General features: G+C 43.5%; 1 protein-coding gene across 2 annotated transcripts in view; it reads left to right on the forward strand.

Annotated features, from left to right (window-relative positions):
• klhdc8a (kelch domain containing 8A) overlaps window positions 1–26,821 on the forward strand; it is a 164,447-nt gene that overhangs the window by 81,372 nt on the left and 56,254 nt on the right. For both annotated transcript variants that reach the window (XM_072715778.1, XM_072715779.1), the window contains 2 exons: window positions 2,222–2,698; window positions 8,351–8,515. In XM_072715778.1, coding sequence (XP_072571879.1) covers window positions 2,323–2,698; window positions 8,351–8,515 — 541 coding nt within the window. In that variant the 5' untranslated portion in view covers window positions 2,222–2,322. The remainder of the gene's footprint in view (window positions 1–2,221; window positions 2,699–8,350; window positions 8,516–26,821) is intronic.

Consider the following 26,821-nt stretch of genomic DNA (forward strand, 5'->3'; position numbering starts at 1 on the left):
AGAAAAATTACATTAATATTTAGTAGATCCTCCTTTTGCATAAATAACAGCCTCTAAACCAGGGGTATTCAACTAAAATTTAAAGAGGTCCAGTTAGAGAAAAATTCTTGAAGCAAAGGTCCGGAAGATCATAATGTCTAACTATTTAATAGTGTGATATATATTTAAGTAGCCTATTCGTTGCATCAACATTGTATGTAATCAGTACCTGACTGTCAAATCAAATTAATTCAGTACAATTCAAAAACGTTTTGACATTATTTATTGTCAGGTGACATAGAACTTCCGCCAGCTGGCTGGAGTGAGATTTTCAATTCAAGATGACTGCACACATGTAACAGTTCTTACCTTGTAAATAGTCTGCTTTTGTATTTAACCTTGTAAATACACTTTTGACGTAGCTAATTTTAGGTTTTATAATGGAATAATATAGATTTGCTGTAAGATTTCCAGCATGAGTTCTTTATGTTAGTCTTTGTTTTCCCCTGTTACGTCTGGTCTTGTGGCTCAATGTGTTGAGCATGTGGTTGTCTGTGTACCCTTCTGTCTTGTGTTTGAATCCCACCTCCTGTTTTTGTATTTTGCTCCCTAAGGTTTCATTTGAGTTTCTTTAGTTCTTGTGTCTGATTTTGTAGTTGATTTTGGTTTTGTTCCTTGTGCCCCTGTTTGAAATTCCCTAGTGTTGGTTTCTGTATCCCTGTTTCCTTGATTAGTTCTTAGTTTCCCTGTTTTGTTCCTTTAAGTTTATTAGTTTCACCTGTCCTGTGTTAGTCTTATTACCCAGTTTTGGTTTCTGTATTTAAGTCCCTGCTTCTGTTCTGTTCTCTAGTGGTTTGTTGTCTATGATGTGTTCCGGTGTGTTGTTGCTTGTCTAAGTTAGCTCTGTCGTATGTTTACCTGCCCAGTTTGGTTTAATTGTATTTGTAGTGTTAGTTTATTCCCTTTGGTTTTTTGACCCCTCGTGGTCCTTTTGGTTTTGTTGTGTTTTCTGTTTTATGTAATAAACCCCTTTTCTGTTCCTTGAGCCGCAAGTGGGTCGTCCTCCCTTTTTCGTGCACCATGCCTCGTTCCCGTGCCCGAGCCGCCCAGATCCCTGACAATGCCAGATGCTTGAGATTTGGCAACCCTGAAAACGTACATTTTTTGTTTCACATAAGTTTATTTATATAACAGATAACATTACTTTATACATATGTTAAAATGCAGAAACTTCAACGAACATGGAATCAACATTAAACTACGTCTATTTATCCAACGTGTTATATAATACATATTGTATTTGAAAACTTTTCAGCTTTACGATTTCAGGAGAGCGCAGCCACTGTTAGGAACATTACACTTTTTGTTTGCGGGTGTTAGCTTCACTGCTGCTATTAACACGAAAGGCACATTAGCGCAAACAAAGGGCTGCATACGCCGAACTATACGTCTTGCTTGGCGGTCAAAGGCGTTTGACGTTCATTGGCGTGGGAAACGGCGGTTCTACTGCTAAACCACTACCGAAAAGACTACAAACGCTGCGGCAGTTAAAATAAAAGCGCCCCGTCAGGTTTTAAATAATAACTAAATGTTTTGGCTGTCGGTCTGGGTCCGTATGGAACAGCTTCTGGGTCCGTACCCGGACCGCGGTCCGCCTGTTAGTGACCGCTGCTCTAAACGCTTCCTATAGCTTCCAATGAGAGTCTGGATTCTGGATGAAGGTATTTTGCACCATTCTTCCTTACAAAACATCTCCAGTTCAGTCAGGTTTGCTGGTTTCCGAGCATGGACAACCCGCTTTAAATCACTATAAAGGAAACTATAAAGGACTATAAAGAAACACTTCAAAGATGAACCACAATTGGAAAAAAAACTGCACAGAACACTGACAACAACCCCACTGACAACCCCTTCGCAAAGGTGTCCATCAGTCCTGACACTACGGATACTGTGATCGATTCATTCTCCCACACTACCCTGTGGCGCAGCTGTTAAATCAAAGAATGTAAAACGACGCTTGCAATGATTGTTCTGCAAGATCGATTTTTTCCAGTCTGCAAAGAAACAGTAGCTGCTCATTCATTTCATGAAATGTGTCATGGATAAGTTCCCTGCAGATGTTCTATTAACTGCTGTTCTCTTAGAAAATCAACATAACATGGATTTTGATTACAGGTGCCCAACTATCTGCATACTATTTAAAGAATGTTTAAAAAACAACAAATGATTTCTTGTTTTTCAGGGCTGTTGCAACTCTGAAATCACCAATTCTACTATCCAGAAGTGATTTCCAGGCTTTTGACTCACGTCGTCTAATTGTGCCCATATAGTGGTGCCTGAGGAATGGCAATTCCAGCCTCCCATGAGTTCTACTGGCAGAGTCTGGCTCAGCTGTCTAGTGGGCGTGTTTATCACACTCTAGTGGAGGCCAGGGGCCAGCTATATGTGATGGGGGGCTATGATGAGACTGGGCACCCCACAAGTGCCCTGGAGCTCTACTGTCCTGAGACAGACCAATGGGTCAATCTGCCCCCTATGCCCACACCTCGGGCAGGGGCTGCTGTGGCTGTCCTTGGGAAGCAGCTGTTGGTGGTGGGGGGTGTTGGGAAAGACCAGTGCCCTCTGAAGACAGTGGAAATATACAACACAGAAGAGGGAAGGTGGAAGAAAAGAAGTTCACTGAGAGAAGCAGCAATGGGCATATCCATCATAGTGAAAGGTCAGTTGGGCAAACTTGCATGTGCTCAGAGCGTGTGCCTCATATTTTCAGATCTCCTGACAGAATAAGTCTCTAATGGAACAATTGTAATATTAATTGTACTTTTTGTCAATATTTGTCATACACAGGAGGCAGGAAGTCTCTAAAACATATCTACATGCTGATTTGTGTTGTGAAAAGCTGTAAAAAGAAAAGAAGGTGACAGAACCTATGAAGGGGAAAAAACGTATGCAATTGTACCCAGAGAGCAAAGAGTTTGCCTTTTCATACAGCGTACACTTTAATTCAGGCAATGATGTTGAATCATACCTATAAAAAGCTGATCCAGGTAAGTTTGGTGAGCTAGTGGGATGGCAGGCAGGTAAGCTGATGGGTTGGCCACGAGAATAACCAGACAAAAAGGTGGCTATGAAGCAAGCATGTAGATGTGTGCCTCCAGTTACACTAAATCAACAGTGAACAACAGGCAACAATTAAACAAAAAGTGATGAAGCAGTATTTGTATGTGTTAAGAGTAAAGCATAAAACGAAAAGTAAAAATGCAAAACGGAATAGGACTATGGGCTGTCACCGACTTTAAAAACTAGTTCCAATGTCCCATTCCTGAATGAACTGATATGCCATTTTTATCAACACTGCTGACTTCCTTTTGTCTTATAAAAAAAAAGTCCATAAAATTTTCAGGCATAAAACCAAGCACTGAATACTTGGTAAATTAATAAAATATGATTCTCAATTTTTTTTCTATGACCTTTAATATGGTTACTACATACTAGTCAGAAATAGTCTTCAGTGAAACAATATAAATCCTTGTCTCATAGGAGACTTTTATCACATACACTCAAAACATCCAACTCCATGTCTCTGAGAAAAATATTTTTGGATGTTGGGTGCTGCTATGTGGACACCCCTATTAATTACAGGAATTGGTTATTAATGCCACAGCCATCGCTGAAACAGATGTACATGTTATGATGGGGTGTGAAGGAAAAGTGATGATCCATGGGTGGTAGACAACAGGACAGATTTTATTTTAAACTGGACTATGCAAAAGCAGAAACCAAAATGGACCATGAGAGGTCTAAACCAAAGGCAAACGAACACTTAATACTGATTACACTAAACACAGGGGGATGCAGGGGGACTGAAACAGGCAAAAATGAGCGGAAACTAAACCCTACAACATTACATCCACATAGAAAGCTAGAGACAAACACACAAACAATACACACATTCTAGTCATAAGAGGAGAAAAAATATTGGAGAAGAAGGGATGGCTAGCACACCTGCTGGCTAAACGGAGAGATGATGGACAAGGCAGGGACATATCTTAATAGTACAATTAAACACATACCCTGGTAAACTGCTGCAATTAATATTAACAGACTTGGTGTTTGTACAGAAGAAGTTAGTAACTTTCAACTTGGCACCATCATAGGGTTTCATCTTTCATTTCGGCAAATGAATGAGGCTAACAGGTATAGAAACTTCTAAACTAACACAATGTGCTTTGTTACGCACTCCCGGTTACCAATCTGGTGCTAACAGGGATGGCCAGTAACAATTATACTGACAGTGGAAGAGTGAACGCCCACAACGCAGACAGATGGGTCACTTAAGTAAACAGTTTTTATTTAACATATTATAATATTAATAAATAACATGAAAACAGACTGGACTGTGGACGGCACTAAAGGAAAGAACATAAAAGAACCAAACGTACCTCTACGCTAAGCTGGCAATACACAAGTGTAACACTACTCTAAAAAAACAAATGTAAGAAGTCTTACCTGACCAGCAAACATAAATACAGGAAGTGGAGCCCGCCCCGTACTTGATGTATCTAAACATAGAACCAACCTACGTGAGGGGACATATAGGCACGCCCCAGCTTCCCTGTCCAGTCCTCAGAGGCAGCATGGGTAGCAGGTAGCAGCTCACCAAGAAAGGCAGCAAGTATCAAACATAAACAACATTGAGTAGCATGCACAACAGTTTTGCTAAAAGTCCCAAATATCTGCACGCTCCCACTGTAGCTCCCAGGCAAACTTTTAAAAAACTTTTAAGTGATTCATAACATCATCCCTTGAGGCAAACGATTTTCTGATGGAGGCAGATGTTGGCAACGAGGTGCGATGATTGGCCACCGGAGGAACACATGGCTGTCTGTGAGCTGCAGGGAAACACACGTACACACACAACAAGTGCAGCTACAAGCTCTGCATGTAACATGCTTATTCATACTTATTTTGGTTACATCGTGCAGCAATAATTGGTCTATATTCTCTGAAGGTCACAAGGTTACATTATATTCTGCAGGTTACATCTTTACAGAATGTCCTAAGGATTACATTCACTAAGTGTTATACAATGCTTCATAATATTCCATACTTTTTTCTGCCTGACAAATTCCCTTACTACTGGTGTCCACCTCCATTCATCCAACCCCTGGCTGAGTGCCTGTACATTGGGGTTTACCGCAGTGGACAAGAAGGTAGCCTCCCTTCGCCTTCGGGTGGGGGGACGGGTCCTGACTGTTGTTTGCGCTTATGCGCCAAATGGCAGTTCAGAATACCCACCCTTTTTGGAGTCCTTGGAAGGGGTGTTGGAGAACAGTCCTCCTGGGGACTCTCTTGTTCTGCTGGGGGACTTCAATGCTCATGTGGGAAATGACAGTGAGACCTGTAGTGGTGTGATTGGGAGGAACGACCCCCCCGATCTGAACTTGAGCGGTATTTTGTTATTGGACTTCTGTGCTCGTCACGGATTGTCCATAACGCAAACCCTAGGCCGCAGTTCGATGATCGACTTTGTGGTCGTGTGTATCGGACACTCAGGTGAAGAGAGGGGCAAAGCTGTCAACTGATCACCGCCTGGTGGTGGATTGGCTCCGCTGGTGGGGGAGGAAGCCAGTCAAGCCTGGCAGGCCCAAGCGTATCATGAGGATCTGCTAGGAACGTCTGGCTAAATCCCCTGTCAGAAGGAGTTTCAACTCCTACCTCCGGCAGAACTTCTCCCATTATCCCAGGGGAGGCGGGGGACATTGAGTCCGAATGGACCATATTCCGCGCCTCCACTGTGAGGCGGCTGACCGGAGCTGTGGCCGTAAGGTGGTCGGTGCCTGTCGTGGCGGCAATCCTCGAACCCGCTGGTGGACACTGGTGGTGAGGGATGCCGTGAAGCTGAAGGAGTAGTCCTATCGGGCCTTTTTAGCCTGTAGGACTTCAGAGGCAGCTGACAGGTACCAGCAGGCCAAGTGGAATGCGGTTTTGGCAGTCGCTGAGGCAAAAACTTGAGTGTAGGAGGAGTTTGGCGTGGCCATGGAGAACGACTTCCGGACGGCTTCGAGGAGATTCTGGTCCACCATCCGGCAGATCAGGGTGGGAAAGCAGTGCAGCATCAACACTGTTTATGGTGGGGATGGGGCGCTGCTGACCTCAACTCGGGACGTTTTGGGTCAGTGGAGGAAATACTTCGAAGACCTCCTCAATCCCACCGACACGCCTTCCAATGAGGAAGCAGAGTCTGGGGACTTGGGGTGGACTCCTCTCTCTCTGGGGCGGAGGTTGCTGAGGTGCTTAAAAAGCTCCTCAGTGGCCGGGCCCTAGGGTGTGGATGAGATCCGCTCGGAGTTCCTTAAGGCTCTGGATCCTGCATGGCTGTCCTGGTTGACACGCATCTGCAGCATCGCATAGCCATCGGGGGCAGTGCCTGTAGACTGGCAGACCGGGGTGGTGGGTGTGCTTCAACCTTAGGGGGATCACACTCCTCAGCCTCCCTGGTATGGTCTATTTGGGGATCCTGGAGAGGAGGGTCCGTCGGATTGTTGAACCTCGGATTCAGAAGGAGCAGTGTGGTTTTCACCCTGGTCGTGGAACAGTGGACCAGCTCTATACTCTCAGCAGGGTCTTGGAGGGTTCATGGGAGTTTGCCCAACCAGTCTATAGTGCTTTGTGGACTTGGAGAAGGCATTCGACCGTGTCCCTCAGGGAGTCCTGTGGGGAGTGCTCTGGGAGTATGGGGTGCCGGGCTTCCTTATAAGGGCTGTTTGGTCCCTGTATGACCAGTGTCAGAGCTTGGTCCGCATGGTCGGCAGTAAGTCGGACTCGTTTCCGGTGAGGGTTGGACTCTGCCAGGGCTGCCCTCTGTCACTGATTCTGTTCATAGCTTTTATGGACAGAATTTCTAGGCACAGCCAGGGCGTTGAGGGTGTCCAGTTTGGTGACCTCAGGATTAGGTCTCTGCTTTTTGCAGATGATGTGGTTCTGGGCTTCATCGGACCGTGACCTTCGGCGCTCACTAGAGCAGTTCGCAGCCGGGATGAGAATCAGCACCTCCAAATCCGAGACCATGGTCCTCAGCCGGAAAAGGGTAGAATTCTCTCTCCGGGTCAGGGATGGGGTCCTTCCCCAAGTGGAGGAGTTTAAGTATCTTGGGGTCTTATTCACGAGTGAGGGAGGGATGGAACAGGAGATCGACAGGCGGATTGGTGAGGCGTCAGCAGTGATGCGGGCACTGCATTAGTCTGTCAGGGTGAAGAAAGAACTGAGCCAAAAGGCAAAGCTCTCAATTTACCAGTCCGTCTACATTGCTACTCTCATGAGCTATGGGTAATGACTGAAAGAACGAGATCGTGAATACAAGTGGCGAAAATGAGTTTCCTCCGCAGGGTGGATGGGCTCTCTCTTAGAGATAGGGTGAGGAGCTTAGTCATTTGGGAGAGACTCAGAGTAGAGCTGCTGCTCCTCCGCATCGAGAGGAGCCAGATGAGGTGGCTCGGGCATCTGCTTAGGATGCCTCCTGGACACCTCCCTGGTAAGGTGTTCCAGGCATGTCCCACTGGGAGGAGGCCCCAGGGAAGATCCAGGACATGCTGGAGAGACTATGTCTCTCGGCTTGCCAGGGAACGCTTCAGGATTCCCTCGGAGGAGCTGGATGAAGTGGCCAGGGAGAGGGAAGTCTGGGTTTCCCTGCAAAGACTGCTGCCCCATGACCCGACCTCGGATAAGTAGTGGATGATGGATGGATGGATGGATGGATAAAGTGGTTGTGAAGTGGAAATATCTGTGTGCAAGTTGCACAAATTCACAGAAGGAACTAGATATATCCAACTTGAATGCAGCAGATCCTACTAGCAATGTTTTAACATCTAATGGAAAGAGTAGCAGCTATTACAGCAACAAAGAGCAGACCAGCCTCAAATTAATACCACTGCTTTCACAATAAAATGTGAAACCAGTGGTATTAGACACAAAAGCTGTGTCTGTATACATTGTGTGTCGGTGGAATCCAGATCCAACATCCAGTTTAGCACCATGTACTGTAGGTCACCTGTTTCTGTCTGCTGATTCTGATATTGGATTGTTGCTTCCTAGGATTTTGGAATATGATTGTGGATTGTATCATTCCTTGTTCTATGCTTGTATTCAGTCTATTCATCATTACATTTCTCTGCCTTGGTATGCTTTATCCTAGGTTTAGATTCAAATATGGCCTTACATGTCATCTAAAATTACAAATCATCCATGTCATATAAAACATGCTAAATAGTTAACACGAGAATACATGTCTACAAGGTAATTCAAACCACGAATTGGAACATTGGATGGCTATATGCTTTGTACAAATGGGAGTGAACTGTGTTTTTTGTAGATGGCAGAGCATTTGCTGTGGGTGGGATGGGAGCAGATCTCCTCCCCCAAAGTCACCTTCAGCAGTATGACCTTCGAAAAGATGTGTGGGCCGTCCTCCCTCTCATGCCCACTCCTCGCTATGACACCAATGCCCATCTGCGGGGATCCAAGATATATGTGTCAGGTAAGATATATATATATATATATATATATGGCAGTCACCCAGCCAACATGTCCATGGGGTACCTACATAGGTTTAAATTGCCCACGTAAGAATAAATGGGATTTGAATTGGCAGGCCAGAAAACTTATGCACTTCAGGCCCACATGGGCCCTTAATGGGTTTTGTTCTGGTAAAAGTAAAAAACATAAATTTGTATTTACACAAGTTTCCATTTCTGGTGCAAATTTTAAAAGTTTCCTTTATTTTTTGTCGGTTAAATATAATCATTTTAATTATGTAAACAATGACATCAGAAGCCTTTTTGACACTTTAATAAAATTTATGTCATTTTGCATGCAATATGAAACTTGTAAAAAAAATGTTTAGTGTGTGGAATGAGTATACAGAAAGCAATATCTAAGGTCACAGTGGAACTCCATTACTAAACCAAATTATAAACAGAAATATTCATTCTCTCTTTACCTCGATGTTTCACTCTCACAGCTTAATAATTCACACGTATGTAAATCCTGTACGCTAACCACTCTAATAATAATCTGAACAATTGTACTGTAATGGGATTATGGCATTGTGTTGCTGGGCTAATTCTTGTCTTCCAGTTAAGCCTTATCGGTGACTGGTGAAACTTACAGTTCACTTGCCCGTGAGACTAAAATATAACCAGTCACATATCACCGCGCTGTGAATGGTTTTACTTACTGTTTGTGTACCATATTCAATTTGTCAACCATTGGAAACTTGCAGCTAAGAGTAAAGAACATCCTCAAGGGGGATAAAAATGAAAAGATCATTTTACACACTTGTGCAGAATACAGAATGATTTTGTATGTAAGTTGTTTTATTCTTAATCAGCACTTGAGTGACTTTTTATTTTTAATGTGTGTCCCAAAATTTTACTTCGTAATGTGTTGCTTGCTTAAGGCAATGGAGTGGAGGGATGGAATTAGACACATAATGAAAATGGGTTTTCATTTCAAGTTCCATAAAAAAAAAAACAGAATCGGATGAATTAGCAGTTCGTTTGATGCTGTGTCAACTGAATTATGCTTGCTGTACAACTTTTTATATGGGCACCATGTTAAAACTTGGACATACTGTTGTAGTTCAAATATATGTCAGGACACTGGGACGCAAACCCTGAGATCAGGACTGCCCCAGTTGAAGCGGGACATCTGGTCACTCCAGTATATTTTTTTATCGTTTATATTTGCTGGGATTTTTGGCAGCATCATTACAGAGAAAAATCCAAGCGGGACCATACCAAAATCTGTGTGCTAGCCAAGCATCAGAGCTATGCGAGCACAGTATATCTGAGTGTGAACTAGGGTTGCAAAATTCTGTGAATTTTCCAGTTAATTCACACATATTCCTGTTAATTCACATGGAAAGTTTCCAACTTGGAATACTTCCAAAATTCTCCAGCTTAACTTCCTATGGAATGGAAAGTTTCTGGAAATTTTCCACCCCTTTGCAAGTTTTGTCTGAGAGTCTGAGTCGATTTGTGCACAGTTAATTTAAGTGCAAGGACAATATTTCAAGCCTGCAAAATACAAAGTATACACTCAAACTGAAAAATACAGTCTTGAATTATGGCAGGAAAATCTATGTACCTTAGTATTGTTGTGAATCGGGAGAAGGGCGAACAGGCAGGGCGTAGGGAAGCAGAGTCCAGGAGACGTAAATCCAAGGCAAAGGGATTTATTGAGGGCAGACGGACAGAAAGGGAACAGACTTCCACAAACGTCAATGACAGATCTGCCGGGACTGGACTCGGACGCGGACTAAGTGCACAGGACAGGCTGGAATTAACTAGACACAGGTGGGAACAATCAGGAATTGACATGAGGTAACGAGGATCGTTTGGAGCTGATCGTGACAGAACCCCCCCCAAAGGCGCGCACACCGGGCACGCCCGAGGGGAGCCGACGGACGAGACGAGGGGCAGGAGCTGAAAAACAAAAGCAGAACATCAAAGGGGAACCGGGAACAAGACAGAGACACAGAACAGGCACAGAGGCAAAAGCCACAACAAAACCTGACACAGGACAGGAAACGCAGACAGGGAGACACCGAGGGACACCGAGGGAACACCCACAGGTGACACGAAAGGGCCAGGAATGAACGGAGGAGGAACAGAGGGACGAGGAGCAGAAACAGGCAGGACGAAGGGAGGAGGAGCAGACAGGGGAGACCAGACAGGAACGGACGGGGGACTCGGCGGGCACCTCAGGCGTGCGGCCAGCAGGGGGTGCCTCGTCGGGCGCCGTCAACACGTGGCCAGCAGGGGGTGCCTCGGCGGGCACCTCGGGCGTGCGGCCAGCAGGGGGCGCCTCGGCGGGCACCTCAGGCGGTGCTGCGGGCAGTGCCACGGGCAGAGCGGCGGCAGCAGCAGCAGGTTCGGAACGACGGGCAGATCCGGAACGGGTGCCAGGATGGGCGCCGGGCGAGCAGGCGCAGCCCCTTTAAGGGCTGTAGGGACCCGGGGAATAGCGTCCCTTACTGCGCAAATCCCTCCCTGGTCCAGGGGCGCCGGCCGGTAGTAGTATGTCTCCATTGGGAGCGGCTTCTCATCACCGTGAGGCTTACCGGCTTCAGCGGCGTCCTCCCAGGCGGGGAGCAAGGAACAGGCTCCCAGGAAGATCGGGTCCACTTCCTCTTTTCTCCTGTGCCTTTTCTTCCGTCTCCGACCGGGACAGGTAGGTGGAGGCGGAGTTGCCGTTGGGACAGCTGTAGGCTGGAGCTGCCGCTCTCTTACGCGGTCGCCTAGTTGTTGCAGAAGGGAGCGCGCTTCCACCATTACGTGCTCCTCGGTGCGTGGGGTAACCTCTTGCAAGAGGCTCCAGCTCTGTCCGGCGAGGGCGGATAAGTCGGGGTCCTCTTGGACCTCGGGCTGCTCTCTCCAATACGCAGTCTCATGCAGCAGGACGAGCCAGAGGTTCTCGTCCTGCTGCGATGCGTCTTCGTGGAGATCTGTCATTCTGTTGTGAATCGGGAGAAGGGCGAACGAGCAGGGCATAGGGAAGTAGAGTCCAGGAGATGTAAATCCAAGGCAAAGGGATTTATTGAGGGCAGACGGACAGACAGGGCACAGACTTCCACAAATGTCAATGACAGATCTGCCGGGACTGGACTCGGACATAAGAACATAAGAACTATACAAACGAGAGGAGGCCATTCGGCCCATCGAGATCGCTTGGGGAGAACTTAACTAATAGCTCAGAGTTGTTAAAATCTTATCTAGCTCTGATTTAAAGGAACCCAAGGATTCAGCTTGCACTACGTTATCAGGAAGACTATTCCATACTCTGACTACACGCTGTGTAAAGAAGTGCTTCCTTAAATCCAGTTTGAAATGTTCTCCCGCTAATTTCCACCTATGGCCACGAGTTCTTGTATTTGAACTAATGCTGAAGTAACTATTCGGTTGAACAGCATCCAAACCTGTTAGAATCTTATAGACCTGGATCATGTCCCCCCTCAGTCTCCTTTGCTTGAGGCTGAACAGATTTAGCTCAACTAACCTTTCCTCGTATGATATTCCTCTAAGACCAGGAATCATTCTTGTGGCCCTACACTGCACCTTTTCTAAGGCCGCAATGTCCTTTTTAAGATATGGTGACCAAACCTGCACACAATATTCTAGGTGAGGTCTCACCAAGGAATTGTATAATCTTAGCATTACCTCCCTTGACTTAAACTCCACACACCTGGAGATATACCCCAACATCCTATTGGCCTTTTTTATTGCTTCCCCGCACTAGCGAGAATGAGACATGGAAGCATCAACATACACACCAAGGTCTTTCTCATAATCAGCTACCTTTATTTCAGTAGGTCCCATAAAATACCTGTACTTTATATTTCTGCTCCCTACATGGAGTACCTTACATTTGTCTATGTTAAATTTCATCTGCCAGGTGTCGGCCCAGTCACTAATTAAATTAAGATCCCGCTGTAGCTGCTGAGCCGCTGAGACGCGGACTAAGTGCACAGGACAGGCTGGAATTAACTAGACACAGGTGGGAACAATCAGGAATTGACATGAGGTAATGAGGGGGCGTGGCACACACGAGGATCGTTCGGAGCTGATCGTGACAAGTATGGTATTTCCAATGCAGTGTGAATGTGCCCTAAAATAGATAATTTGGCAACTTGTTTAATATTAAACATTCATATAACTTTGCAAGGTTGCAATGATTAAAAGCCAGGTTTATCCTGCTCTAATTTGCTTAAATCACTAAGTAGATATACAGTCTTGGGGAAAACAAAGTACACCCTCTTTCAGTTCTATGGTTTTACGTATCAGGAAATAAAAGATCTGGTCCTTACCCGGTTCTAAAATTATTTAAATCTAACCTCAAGTGTGAAACACACAACAGATTCCACTGTGTCATCATATATTTAACAAAAATGAAGCCAAAATGGAGGACATATGTAAAAAACAAAGTACACCCCATGATTCAATAGCTTGTAGAACCAGCTTTAGCAGCAGCAATCATTTTTTGTATGACTTTATCTGTCTCTTGCATCATTGTGAAGGAATTTTGGCTCACTCTCCTTTACAACATTGGTTCAGTTCATTGAGATTTGCAGGCATTAATTTATGCACAGCTCTCTTAAGGTCCTGCCAAAGCATTTCAATCAGGTTAAAGTCTGGACTTTGACTAGGTATTTGCAACACTTCTTTTCTCTTGCAGCCATTCTCATGTAGATTTGCTGGTGTGCTTGGGATGATTGTGCTGTTGCATGACTCAACTTTGGCCAAGCTTTAGCTATCAGAGAGATTTTGTCACATTTGACTTCACAATATGTGGGTATATAAAGGAGTCCCATGGCTGCAAAACAAACCCAAATCATTACCCGTCCACCACTGTGCTTGACAGCTGGTATGAGGTGTTCATGCTGACATGCTGTGCTTGGTTTTCACCAAACGTGGTGCTGTGCATTATGGCCAGACATCTCCACTTTGGTCTTGTCTGTTCAAAGGACATGGTGCATTTTTCAGCAAACTGTGCACATGGGAACACGGCGGTAGAGATCTGCATTTTAATTGTTTGGCAGCAGGGAAAATGGCCCAGGTTTCCTTGTAGGTTCTGATTCTCCCACAGGCACAATTTAGTTTTAAAAGCCCTCACAGCAGTGTACATGTCTGTGATGGTACGCTCCCACCCTTTAGGCCCCTTAAGCTACAGGTTCAGCACATCGAGATGGCTCGTGATGTCACACATAAAGGCCAGCTCACACAGAAAGTTTTGCTCCCGGAGCTCTGTTGTGTCTTTCCCTTTGCATTCCAGAAACTGAAATATTTCCTCATGCAGCTCAAAACATCTGTTCAGTACTTTTCCTCGGCTTAACCATCTCACCTCTGTGTGATACGGCACGTCACATTTGAAAATGCTTGCTTTTTCTCTGGGCACACAATGTCACAAACTTTCATCATGCACTTTTTCACAAACTGTCCCTCACTGAAGGGCCGGGCTGATTTTGCGATCTCTGCTGCCACAATAAAACTAGCCTTTACAGCAGCCTCACTTTGTGATACAGTATGGCTTTTTTGAACATAGTCTGTTTTGAAACCAAACTTCTTTTCATCTCCTGTAATTTCTGGTGTCTTTGAGTCATGTCCAGATCCTTGTACTTGTTGTGGTGTTTCGTTTCATAGTGTCGTCTAACGTTGTACTCTTTGGTTATAGCCAAGATGGCTCCACATACAAGACAAACAGGTCTGTCTTTTACATATGTAAACAGATATTCTGCCTCCCACCTGTCCAAAAAGCACCTGTTTTCTGCCTTTCTTTTTGCCATTTTTGGGATGAGTAGCACGGTGCCAGTAATGGCATGAGGTCGCTATGACTACTGTCAACCGAGGAGAGGGTGTTTACGGGTCTGCCAAAACACTATCAGAGCATTCTGGGATTTGTAGTATTAGCGGTACATGCGTTGTATTATACAGGCGGGCCAGCTCTAGAAGTCACTTGGTATTGCCTCGCGGGCCAAATATAATTACACTGTGGGCCAAATTTGGCACTTATGCTCTATTGCACCAAATATGTCTTTTTGGTGTTTGCAATTATTAACAAATTTAATGGTGAATGCAGATGTGAATATGTGTTTTTGGTGTTATCTACATCATAAATAATATACACTCACCTAAAGGATTATTAGGAACACCTGTTCAATTTCTCATTAATGCAATTATCTAATCAACCAATCACATGGCAGTTGCTTCAATGCATTTAGGGGTGTGGTCCTGGTCAAGACAATCTCCTGAACTCCAAACTGAATGTCAGAATGGGAAAGAAAGGTGATTTAAGCAATTTTGTGCGTGGCATGGTTGTTGGTGCCAGACGGGCCGGTCTGAGTATTTCACAATCTGCTCAGTTACTGGGATTTTCACGCACAACCATTTCTAGGGTGCAATGGTGTACAAAGGGAAAAACATCCAGTATGCGGCAGTCCTGTGGGCGAAAATGCCTTGTTGATGCTTAGAGGTCAGAGGAGAATGGGCCGACTGATTCAAGCTGATAGAAGAGCAACTTTGACTGAAATAACCACTCGTTACAACCGAGCATGGGCGTAAATCCCGGGGGGGACAGAGGGGACATGTCCCCCCATATCCAAGAGTTGTCCCCCCCAAAAAAAATATATATATATATATATAAAAAAAAATCGCACTATTGTGAAAAATATATGTATGTATATCTAAAATAATTCTGTAAGTAGAAAAAAAAACAAACGCAAAAAATGCATTTAGAAACAGTTAAGTTCCCCCTCCCCTTCCTCACAGTGGTTTGGCCAACTGCCTGCTTTCCCAGTTCATATCGCCTACTCCACGCACACGAGTCAGGGGTGTGGCTCAATTAATGTTGAACTCCAGTAAGTAGGGTATTTTATTCACTTTAAATAAAGCGATTCTCTTTAATATAGTTGATGCAGACTCATTCATAAATTAGTTGCGGCAAAAATGCTGATTACCGATGTAATTTTCCATGTATCTGCTATATTAGCGATTTAAATATTACTTATCTAGTTAACGTTAGCTTGTTTACAATAGCTTGTTGCATAGTGCACTGCAACTAACACACCAAAGCCGTTTCCCATGCATTGTTTTATTTGTGACGACTTGGCATAATGTTAACTTAACATTAACGGCCACAATTAGCATATTATTTAGCTGTGCATTTACTAAATGAGCACTGTGCTACGTCCGAACTGACCCCACTGTATTTTTTTGTTTAATCAATTTCTATTATGCATTTAAAGTCATGTTTAAATTTTATTGTATGCTGATGGCTTGACTGTAAACAACATAACAAACAATGCAATAAATAGTTTTGAAGAAAAATCTGCTTTGTCATTGAACCTGAGAAAACCTTTGAAAATGACCATAATGACACAGTCTCCATGCTACAATGACAATGATAGAAGCAAAGTTTTTCATTGTGGGGACATATCTTCATAAGTACAATTTGACTGTATTATTTGTGTCCCCTTCAAAAATTGCTCATGAGAAATTTGATATTTATTGTCCGCCCCTACTGTTAAGTGAAATTTACGCCCATGCAACTGAGGTATGCAGCAAAGCATTTGTGAAGCCACAACACGCACAACCTTGAGGCGGATGGGCTACAACAGCAGAAGACCCCACCGGGTACCACTCATCTCCACTACAAATAGGAAAAAGAGGCTACAATTTGCACGAGCTCACCAAAATTGGACAGTTGAAGACTGGAAAAATGTTGCCTGGTCTGATGAGTCTCGATTTCTGTTGAGACATTCAAATGGTAGAGTCAGAATTTGGCGTAAACAGAATGAGAACAGGGATCCATCATGCCTTGTTACCGCTGTGCAGGCTGGTGCTGGTGGTGTAATGGTGTGGGGGATGTTTTCTTGGCACACTTTAGGCCCCTTAGTGCCAATTGGGCATCGTTTAAATGCCACGGCCTACCTGAGCATTGTTTCTGACCATGTCCATCCCTTTATGACCACCATGTACCCATCCTCTGATGGCTACTTCCAGCAGGATAATGCACCATGTCACAAAGCTCGAATCATTTCAAATTGGTTTCTTGAACATGACAATGAGTTCACTGTACTAAAATGGGCCCCACAGTCACCAGATCTCAACCCAATAGAGCATCTTTGGGATGTGGTGGAACGGGAGCTTCGTGCCCTGGATGTGCATCCCACAAATCTCCATCAACTGCAAGATGCTATCCTATCAATATGGGCCAACATTTTTAAAGAATGCTTTCAGCACCTTGTTGAATCAATGCCACGTAGAATTAAGGCAGTTCTGAAGGCGAAAGGGGGTCAAACACCGTATTAGTATGGTGTTCCTAATAATCCTTTAGGTGAGTGTAGATTACGTAACAGTTGGTCCATACTTTATTAATGAAGTTGTTGTATTTCAATCTATAGATGCCTTTTCAAGATAAACCCTGACAAGGGATCGAAAGTGGAGAAGGCAGCTTCCAGAAAGCAGCTGGCGCTCAGTCCAAAGGTTCTTTCCCTGATAACAAAAATAGCAGACTATGAATGGAGGGAATAAAAGAGAAAATCTTCAGAAAATTACAGTTGTTGGATCCTGTAGGTGGTGTAGTTTTTTTTTTTTATTTGATTTTTGAACAACAGTTTTGTTCACTGTGAACCCTAGCTGCATCTGCTGTAAACTGAACGTAGACTGTAACAAGTGATATCTGGCCTGGCCATGTTCTGTTGAAAGTTTAGTGTACCTTTTTTGCAATTGTGGTCAGTTTTCTGCAGACTTCTGAATATTATTGCTTGATTTTTTTTTATTCTATTTTTTTCATGATTGGTTAATGATAAGGGGGGCTTAACGTACGCAGTGTTAATGCAAGTTTAAGGGAGTATTTTCATTAAAAATACATGCAAAGTTGCATGCTATTCCAGGTTTTGGAAGCAAGATTGTAAGTAAGAGGCACAACTGTTTTGAGTCTGCTTATGAACAGACCTGAATAAATATTGGGAACAGGAAATAAGTGTGTACTGAATGTTTCTTGCTTCATGTACAGCTGTCTCATAGAAAAATGTCATTGAACCACAATATTGCACATATTCTCAAATTAGCAGTAGAATATTTTTAAATATATATGGTTGGTTAATCATATTGTAGCAGTATTATGAAGTTTTAAAATGTATGGTTAATATTTTCAGTGTAGATTTTTTTTAAGTTGATATACAAGTGATTTAAAGCTAAAATACCTGTAAACATTGTATTTATACTTAATTTTAGAACATAAGAAATTTACAAACGAGAGGAGGCCATTCGGCCATCAAGCTCGTTTGGGGAGAACTTAACTAATAGCTCAGAGTTGTTAAAATCTTATCTACAAGGTAGCTCTGATTTAAAGGAACCCATGGTTTTAGCTTCCGCTACACTAGCAGGAAGACTATTCCATACTCTAACTACACGCTGTGTAAAGAAGTGCTTCCTCAAATTTGTTTTAAAATGTTCTCCCGCTAATTTCCACTTATGGCCACGAGTTCCAGTATTTAGACTAATATTGAAATAGTCATTTGGCTGAACAGCATCCAGACCCGTTAGAATCTTATAAACCTGAATCATATCCCCCCTTAGTCTCCTTTGCTCAAGGCTAAACAGATTCAGTTCCGCTAACCTTTTTGATCTAAAAGTAACGACTCGTAATTATAATTATAATCACTGTTTTAAGAACAGTCTGGACATTTTTAAATAGGTAAATCCATTAATTGGACAGATGGGTATACTTTTTTACATTAAAGATGGATGTATTATACAGGAAATGTGTGTAAATTTACATATAAGACCCCGCTTTACTCTTGATATGCTATAAAATTAACATAATTTTGCTGTAATTATAATCAAAATTTGTTGCTTGATAATGTTAATGGAATGTTTTATAAGATAAACCCATTTATTTTATAGGTGGGCATACTCTAGTAACATTAAAGGTTTGTTAATGTACAAGAATTCTTTGTAAAATTACAAGTAAAATTTCAATGTATTTGAAATTATCTAAAATTTACAGTAGATTGTTGCAAATTTAACCATAATAATGTCATGACCTGCTCGTACGATCCTTCCGTGTGCCACGCCCCCTACCTCGTGTCTATTCCCGATTGTGACCAGCTGTTTCCTGTTATTTTGGCTTGTCTTGTGTATTTCAGTCCACGTTCAAGTCTGTTTCCCCAGGTCTGTCATTGATGTCTATACCGTGTCTTTGTGCCGTTCTTGTAATAAAACCCCTGCCTTTTGGATTTCTGAGTACCCAACCCTGATTCCTCGTTCCTCGCTCGCTCTCCCTGCGCGCGATTACAACAGAATGACAGACCTCCAAGAAGACTCTCCTCCATGGGCCGAGAGACAACGCCTCGGTCTGCTTCAAGCGGTGATATATTGGCTGAACCAGCCCAAATTTCAGGAAGATCCCATGTCGCTGGACTTAGCCAGCCGGAGTGGGACTCTCCTCAGTGGGATGCCTCCGTCCGGGAACATGCACCTCATGAGCAAGGTGCACGGAAACCTCCGGCAGCTGGAGAGGAGGACCCAACCAGTCGCGCTGCACAGGGTGGAAGTTGCCGACCCGCTATCCATCTGCTCGGAGACGGCACAACTTCCGCTGACAGCCACACGCCAGAGGAGGAAAAAGAACCGAAAGGAAAGGAGACCAGAAGAAGCTCCAACTATCTTCCTGGGGGCCTGCTCTCTCTCCGCAGCCGATCCAAAATCTGGCAGAGCTCACAGAAGTGTCCCCGCCTTCGAGAAAACCTGCCCGGAAGAAAAAGCGGAGAGACCGCATATGGGAAGACACACCAGGTGTCTTCCTGGGGTCCGTCTCTCTCTCCGCTGCTTCCCTTGCGGCATGTCGGGAGAAGCCCCTCCCGATACTCTATCTAGTGGTTTTCGCTTCGCCTGCTCTCATGGTTCGTCTGCCCGCTGCTTTGCCATCTGCACCCAAAGCCTGCGCTGTCGCACCTGTTCCCAAGTCGGCACCCGAAGCCAGGGTTCCTGCTCCAGCCCCCACAGTTCCTGTCCTAGCTGTTCCTGATCCAGCCCCCCGTGATTCCTGTAGTTCCTGCTCCAGCCTCCGTGATTCCTGTCCCGGTAGTTCCTGCTCCAGCCCTCACGGTTCCTGCTCTGCCCCCTGTGATTCCTGTCCCAGCGGTTCCTGCCCCCTTGCCCCCATCCCCGAGGAGGTCCCCGACTGTCGGGCCACCGCTCCTGCCCCCTTGGTGGGGATGGAGGAGGAACTCGAGTGGCACCCCTCAGGGATTTCCCTGATGACTGCCCCAAGGAGCCTGTCTGGTGGGTCACCCCGACCACCACCCCAGCATGGCAGATCCCGGCCAGGCCCCTGTCTCTCAGTGTCCTACAGAGGGAGAGGACACCTGCACTGGTGTCCACCCCTTGGCTCGCCTGCAGTCCACCTTGCTTCGACTCAGCAGTCACCTGCGGTTCCCCTGGCTCCGGCTCGGCGGTCGCCTATGGTGACCCTTGTGGTGACTTGTCAGTCACCTGCAGTCCTACAGGTGGCTGTTCCTGCTCCAGCCCCGACACCTCGTCGGTTGCCTGCGGGTCCCCCAGCTCCGGCTCATCAGTTGCTTGCGCCTTCACCGGCTGTGGCTATGCCTTCGCTTGCCACAGCTTCTGCTCCCTCCTTGCCCCCTCCAGTGTCGCCTTCGCCTCCCTCCTCGCCTCCTCCAGTCCCTCCACCTTCCTTCCCGCCCCCTTCAGTGTCCCCTCCTGTGTGCGTGCCTTTGGGAGGGTTCTTTCATGGCCTGCTCGTCCGATCCTCCGATGTGCCACACCCCCTCATTTACCTCGTGTGAGATCCCAGTGTTCCCAGCTGTGTCTAGTTGTTGTTAATTAGTCGTATGTATTAAGTGCTTCCAAGTCAGTCTGACCCCTTTCCAGTCATTTATGTCGGTCTTGTGTGTGTTCTGTGTTTTTTGGTTATTTTCCCCGAATAAACCCCCATTTACCCGACCTCACGGCTTCTGTGCTGTTTCCCTGAAATGCAACCGTTACAATTTTAAGACCAAACGAGCTCTAAAAGCTGAAATCACCAATCTGCAGGATAGTGTCTTATAATTGAAAATAAAATTGATACAGTTAATGAGTTTAATGATTGTTTTGCACAGGTATTCATTGTAGAGGACACGAGTAACATAACTTTTATTACTAATCCAGCATTGTCTATGACTAATACTGTATATGTATAACCAGGGGCATTTCTAGGATTTTCATTTAAGGGGGGCTCAGCCCCCACAGATGTCTAACACATATTTGGCTTGTTCAGAATCAGTACTCAAATGAGTCTTCCTGATCACACACACGCGCGCTGTTTACTGTATAAACACAAAATTTTATTGTTTGCATTTCTAGTACAGACCTTTTTCTATGTTCAAAAAAATCAGAAAAATGTAACCACAAAACAGAATATAACTTTAAACTTACATTGATTAGCAATTTAAACAATGGAATAAACTATGTGGGTGCGGTTATTAACTTTCAAAAGTAAAAAAATAAAATAAAAAAAGTTTTCTTTTTGTAGCCCCGTTACTGTTTTTTTATGGGCATTATCAACCTGTGTCTTCTCTCCTTTAGAGTAGCAAATCTATTTATAATTTTATCATGGTCCAATTGCTCAAGGACCTCTTTCTCGATTACCATAACTGCCAGTTGATGGAGCCTGCACTGACCCATTGTTCTCCTAAGCCAGATGTGGAGACGACGAAGAACACTGAAAGACCTCTCACACGTACAGCTGCTAACAGGTACAGTGAGGGCAACCTGGATGACAGATTTCAGTGATGGAAACATGTCAGAATCCAACAGGTTATACACTGAAATCATGTCCTGTGGAGCAGCACCAGCTTGCGTTTTACGTGTCAAAAAGTGCCTTGCTATCATGACTTCCTCTGTCTTTAGATCAATGTTGTAGTGGTGTGCAAATTCTGCCAAATGTGGATCAGACAGGAAGTTTTCAGATGTTGGACTACATGCTTGAATTCCTTTAAGCAATGCTGCATTTACAGCAGAAAAACGGTTCTCCAATTCTGTTACCATTCTATCCAGACATGGATATAGTAACTTTGTTCTGAGTTGTTCTGCCTCTGTTCTGATTCCCCTATGGGCACCGCAAGCTGATTCAACAACAAAATCATCCATTCTTTTTGTCTTCTGTCTCTGCCCAGGAAGTTTCTCCTCAATTATGATATGATTATCTTCACTCAATGCCTTTGCTGTGGCATACATATCTGCAGCAGTGGAATCACTGCATTTTTGTTTTAGTGCATCACAAACAGCATCTTTGTATGCTAATGCTTGGGGAAGATCAATAGTCTCTTTTTGGAGGTATTTGTGCAAGCCTGCCACTACAGATAGGAGATCCTTGAAAAGAGTCAACAAATACACAAATGAGAATTTGCAGATTTTTGTTTTCAACCCCACTGCAGTAGCCGTGTTGATGACAGCCAGGCATTCAATGATGGCAGGCAAATTGTCAAGCACAGCATTCACTGTTCAAAGCTGGCAGGCCCATCGTGTATTGGACAGCTGCACCAGTTCACATGGTTGCAATCCCAATTTTGTTTGTGCTTCTTTAAACTTGTGGTGACTAACCAAAGAGAAACTAAAAAATGAGTAAAGATTTTTCAGCAGGCTAAAGAACTCTGTGGCCTCAGTAATTCCTCTGCAGGTGTGGCACAAGACAAGGTTCAACTCATGGGCATAACAATGAACATATATAGCCTCAGGGTGCCTCTCCCTGAAAAGAGATTGAACACCTCCAGCTGCTCCACTCATTACTGCTGCCCCATCATATATCTGAGCAACACACTTCAACTGAGCAATTCCTTCTTGTAATTTCCTCTCTAATGCTTCTGTTATTGACTTGGCATCAAAACTTCTCATCTCTGTCAGGGATAGAAATCTCTCTTTAACTGTTCCCTCAGTGACATATCTCACACAGATCGCTAATTGTTCAGTGTGTCCATCTCTGGCCTCATCTGCCATAATGGCAAACATTTTTGCCTCATGCATTTCTTTGATAATTGTTGATGTCACCACTTTTGAGCAGCAGTCTATCATTTCGTTCTGACTGACAGGGGAGAGGTAGGTGCTGTTTGATGGGGGAGTGTAATTTTGCAAGAAAGGATCAAACTTCTGCAAAAGCGCCATGCATTCCATGAAGTTGCCCTTATTATGACTTTCTGCTGTTTCATTGTGACCCCTGAATGGAAGCCCCTGCTTCCCTAACATGCAGGTCACAGCCAGAATACGTTGCATGTACTCCCTTCTTTGTCTAATTTCATCAGCACTTGCTGCTTCAATCTGGTGTACAACATTTCCTCGTAATGAACTAGCCTTTTAACTGTTCCAAGAGACTATACAGTCCTTGTGTGATTGAGTCCCCTCATGCTTGAGAAATGCGTTGAGTGCCTTTTTCCAGTTTTTGAATCCACTACTCACAACTCAAGTTCTTACCAAAGACACAACAAGCAAAGCAGTAGGCAGAATCTTTTTTTTCTGAATACTCAAGCCAAACAAAAATCTGAAACTAGTTTGACTGGAATGATCTTTTTTGTAAGCCAAGGTGCTCCTGGGGATAATAGTGCAATTTTGGCTGTTTTGGGCCTGTGTCCTTTTCACCCAAGTCAAACTGATCTAAAGATGCAGCTACTGTCTGTGCTTTATCGGAGTACATTTCTTTTTCTGCATATATGTCCTTCTCTCTCTCCTGACTTATGTCTTCCTCTTCTTCAAGCTCTCTCTGTCCCTGTACTGTGACTATCATGTAAAAATATATATGGTAACTTCATTTGTATTTTTTACCTGACCAGACACTGTATCCAAACCAACTCTGTTCACATTCTCACCTGGATCATGATCTTGCCCTTTCTCTACTGTACCTTCTTCAATCTTCACTCTTTTTTTGCACCAACTTTTCTGAGAAACCAAAGCATGAATTCTACATCGTGTGACTGTGAACGACAATTAATAATTTGTTGTTTAGTGCCAATAATGTCAAATATTTATGTTTATTCTTTGACAATACTGCTGCTTTTTGGTGCAATGACTTCAATCAATGTTGGGAACACAGTATTAATGTGCATGAGAGGCTGCCCACGTTCTATTCTTACCTGACTGCTGCTCATTTGGTGACCTACTCCCATGTGACTTGAAAAACCTTCGTATATCCATCTACAGTTAAATATAAATATTAAAACTTTGATCATCATGTTATCTAGTTTCATTTAGTATTTTAGCTTCATAAATAAGACAGTAGGTTCTACATTCAACCCCTTAAAACTTTATATCTACTAGGCTATTTATTCTAATTCATTAATATAGACAAACATTGTTTTAATGTAATTAAACAAAACATCTTTTTTATATCATTCTTTTTTTGTTTCTATTCATTAAAAAAGTAACTTTTTCTAAATCAAAGTGACAAAAAAACCCTACTCTAAGGCTAATAAATGTTTTTCACGATCTGGGACATTCTTTAATACAATACAATATTTATTAAAAAAAAAAAAACTGGATTTTTCTATCTCTGTAAATCACACTGCTATGCAGTTAAAACGAGTGCATTGAATGCTGTCTGTCACTGTTTTTAATCATTTGTGTGCATAACTCCATGGCAGTTAATGCCATGCACTGTGTAATGTTTTATATAGACAGTTAGGTTATCCAATTAAAATGGCAACAGCATCATTGTTTTATAAAGTAGACTATAGGTTAATAGGGTATGTATTAAGGGCTTCATTTTCGCTAGAGGAAACAGCTGGTGTGATGACGTAACACAGCGAAAATTTTGACATTTTTGTAAACTGTATTTATGAAAAAGGACTGCACTGATGCAGATATAACAATTTATCGAAAAACACACACCTTGGCTTAATCCTCTGTGATGCCGCAGTCTGTGATGCATCAGTTAAAGACCGCGCTGAAAGATGGGGCGGAGCCGAAGTCTGCCGCTGTTTTCATATGAAATTTAAAGGGGACGTGGGCGATCACCAATTTGAGTAAAGTTTATGGAGAATTTTTAGAGGGGCTGAGTACAAATGGCCTAGCGACACCCATGTGTATAACTGAAGCTGATGTGCTACAAAACTAATCTCAAAATTCATAAATCGCAGGGCCATGATGGCATCTTACCTATAGTTTTAAAAGAAATGAGGGATATTATTTGCTGACCTTTAACTTTACTATTTCAGACATCCTTATCTGCTGGTGTGGTACCATCTGATTGTAAGTATGCTAATATAATGCCCATATTCAAAAAAGGGGATAGAAGTAATCCAGCAAACTATAAACCAGTTAGTTTAATTTGCATAGCTGGAAAAGTAATGGAAGGTATAATCCAAGCAAAAATGGTAGATTACCTGGATTCAAGTAACATTCTGATTGATAGCCAACAAGGATTTAGGGGAGGTAGATCCTGTTTAACTAATCTAGTTTTTTGAGGAAGCTACAAGAGAAATTGATCACAAAAATGTATATATAGTAAACACCAATATATACAGTAAACTGGTTAAATTCGCAGACGACACAAAGGTGGGTTGTGTAGCAGATACTGAACTAGCAGCAGAGATGCTATAGTGGGATCTTGATTTAATTAGTAACTGAGCTGATACCTGGCAGATGCAATTTAATGTAGACAAATGTAAGGAAATCCATGGAAGGAGCAGAAATTTAAAGTATAGATATTTTATGGGTTCCACTGAAAAAAAGGTAGCTAATTATAAAGACCTTGGTGTGTATGTTGATGCTTCCATGTCCCACTCTCGCCAGTATGGGGAAGCAATTAAAAAGGCCAATAGGATGTTGGTTTACATCTCTAGGTGTCTGGAGTTTAAGTCAAGGGAGGTGATGCTAAGATTATACATTTCCTTGATAAGACCCCATCTAGAATATTGTGTGCAGGTTTGCTCACCTTACCTTAAAATGGACATTGCTGCCTTAGAAAGGGTTCAACATAGGGCTACAAGAATGATTCTTATGCCTTGTCCACACATACACGGGTATTTTTTAAAACTTTTTCTATACGTCTTGGGCTTTTATCCACACGTATACGGTGTCTTAGGTCACTGAAAACGGAGCTTTTGCAAAACTCCATCCAGGGTGAAGATTTTAAGAAACTCCGTCTTCAGCGTCGACATGTAGACGGGGAAAACAGAGTTTTTGGCTCGAAACGTCAGATTGTGCGCCGTTGTCCATCAGAGCATGCACTGTTTGCTGTGGTGTACAATTAATTTATATAGTGGTGTACGATACTATAAGATTTGGTATCGATCCGATACCAAGTAAATATAGGGCAAGTATCGCCGATACGATACCGATATCGATACTTTTTAATAATTAATGTGGATGCATCATTAAATTGCTAAAGCTGAATTAATTTTCATTACCATTAAATGTTTTTGTGATTAATTGGTTAAAACCCAGGGCAGAATTTGGGCAAAGTTTATGAGTAAATAAATACCGTAGCGCGGAAGTACCGGCGGGCAGCGCCACATGTTGTCAGCTTGTGAATAGTTCTCAGTAATCGCTTGTGTGATTATAAATGTGCTGTGTATAGCGGTTAATGTTTATTGTTGTACGTAATGTATGTGCATGTATGCGTGCGCCCACCGTGTGTATGGCAAAAGGAATTAAACGGGGCAATGAGCACGGTGGGCAGTTTATGTGATTGCAGTGGTGCGGGTGTAATAAATGGCATATGGTGATTAAACCCCGAACTGTCTTTGCTGTTTAATTATTGCGAGCATGGCTCAGCAACCCACTATTACAATACTTTATTATAAATATTATATTGTGTGTGTGCGCGCACGCGTGCAGGGGAGCTTGTCTGCTTGCCTGGCGCCGCTGAGTCACGTGGCAGTCAGGAGCGGCAATAGAGAGCAGCAGCGCGAACACAGACAGCCGCAGTGCATCCAGGAGAGAAACTGAAACTGAAGTATCGATCTCATTAAACTGGTATTGATGAATATCAATACCAACATTATTATTGATATTATCGATACTTGGATCGATCCGCCCACCACTAGTATACATTAGGCGAGTTTGAGCAATGGCGGACTTAGCTGAAATAGTGCTTATACTAACCTTGCTGACAGGACTTCTCTTATGTGTCTACAGATAAATATTGAGTCACTCTTGCATTATATTGAGCAACACAGGCGTCGTAATGTGCGCCATGGTTTTCAATTTAACAGGACTGGCAATTATACTTCTGAATAGCTAACATGGCAGTATGGTTATAATGCCGCCTGTTGTTTTGACATGCTCTTGAC

This window comes from Paramormyrops kingsleyae, chromosome 8, assembly GCF_048594095.1.
Source record: "Paramormyrops kingsleyae isolate MSU_618 chromosome 8, PKINGS_0.4, whole genome shotgun sequence".
In the NCBI taxonomy this organism is placed as follows: domain Eukaryota; kingdom Metazoa; phylum Chordata; class Actinopteri; order Osteoglossiformes; family Mormyridae; genus Paramormyrops; species Paramormyrops kingsleyae.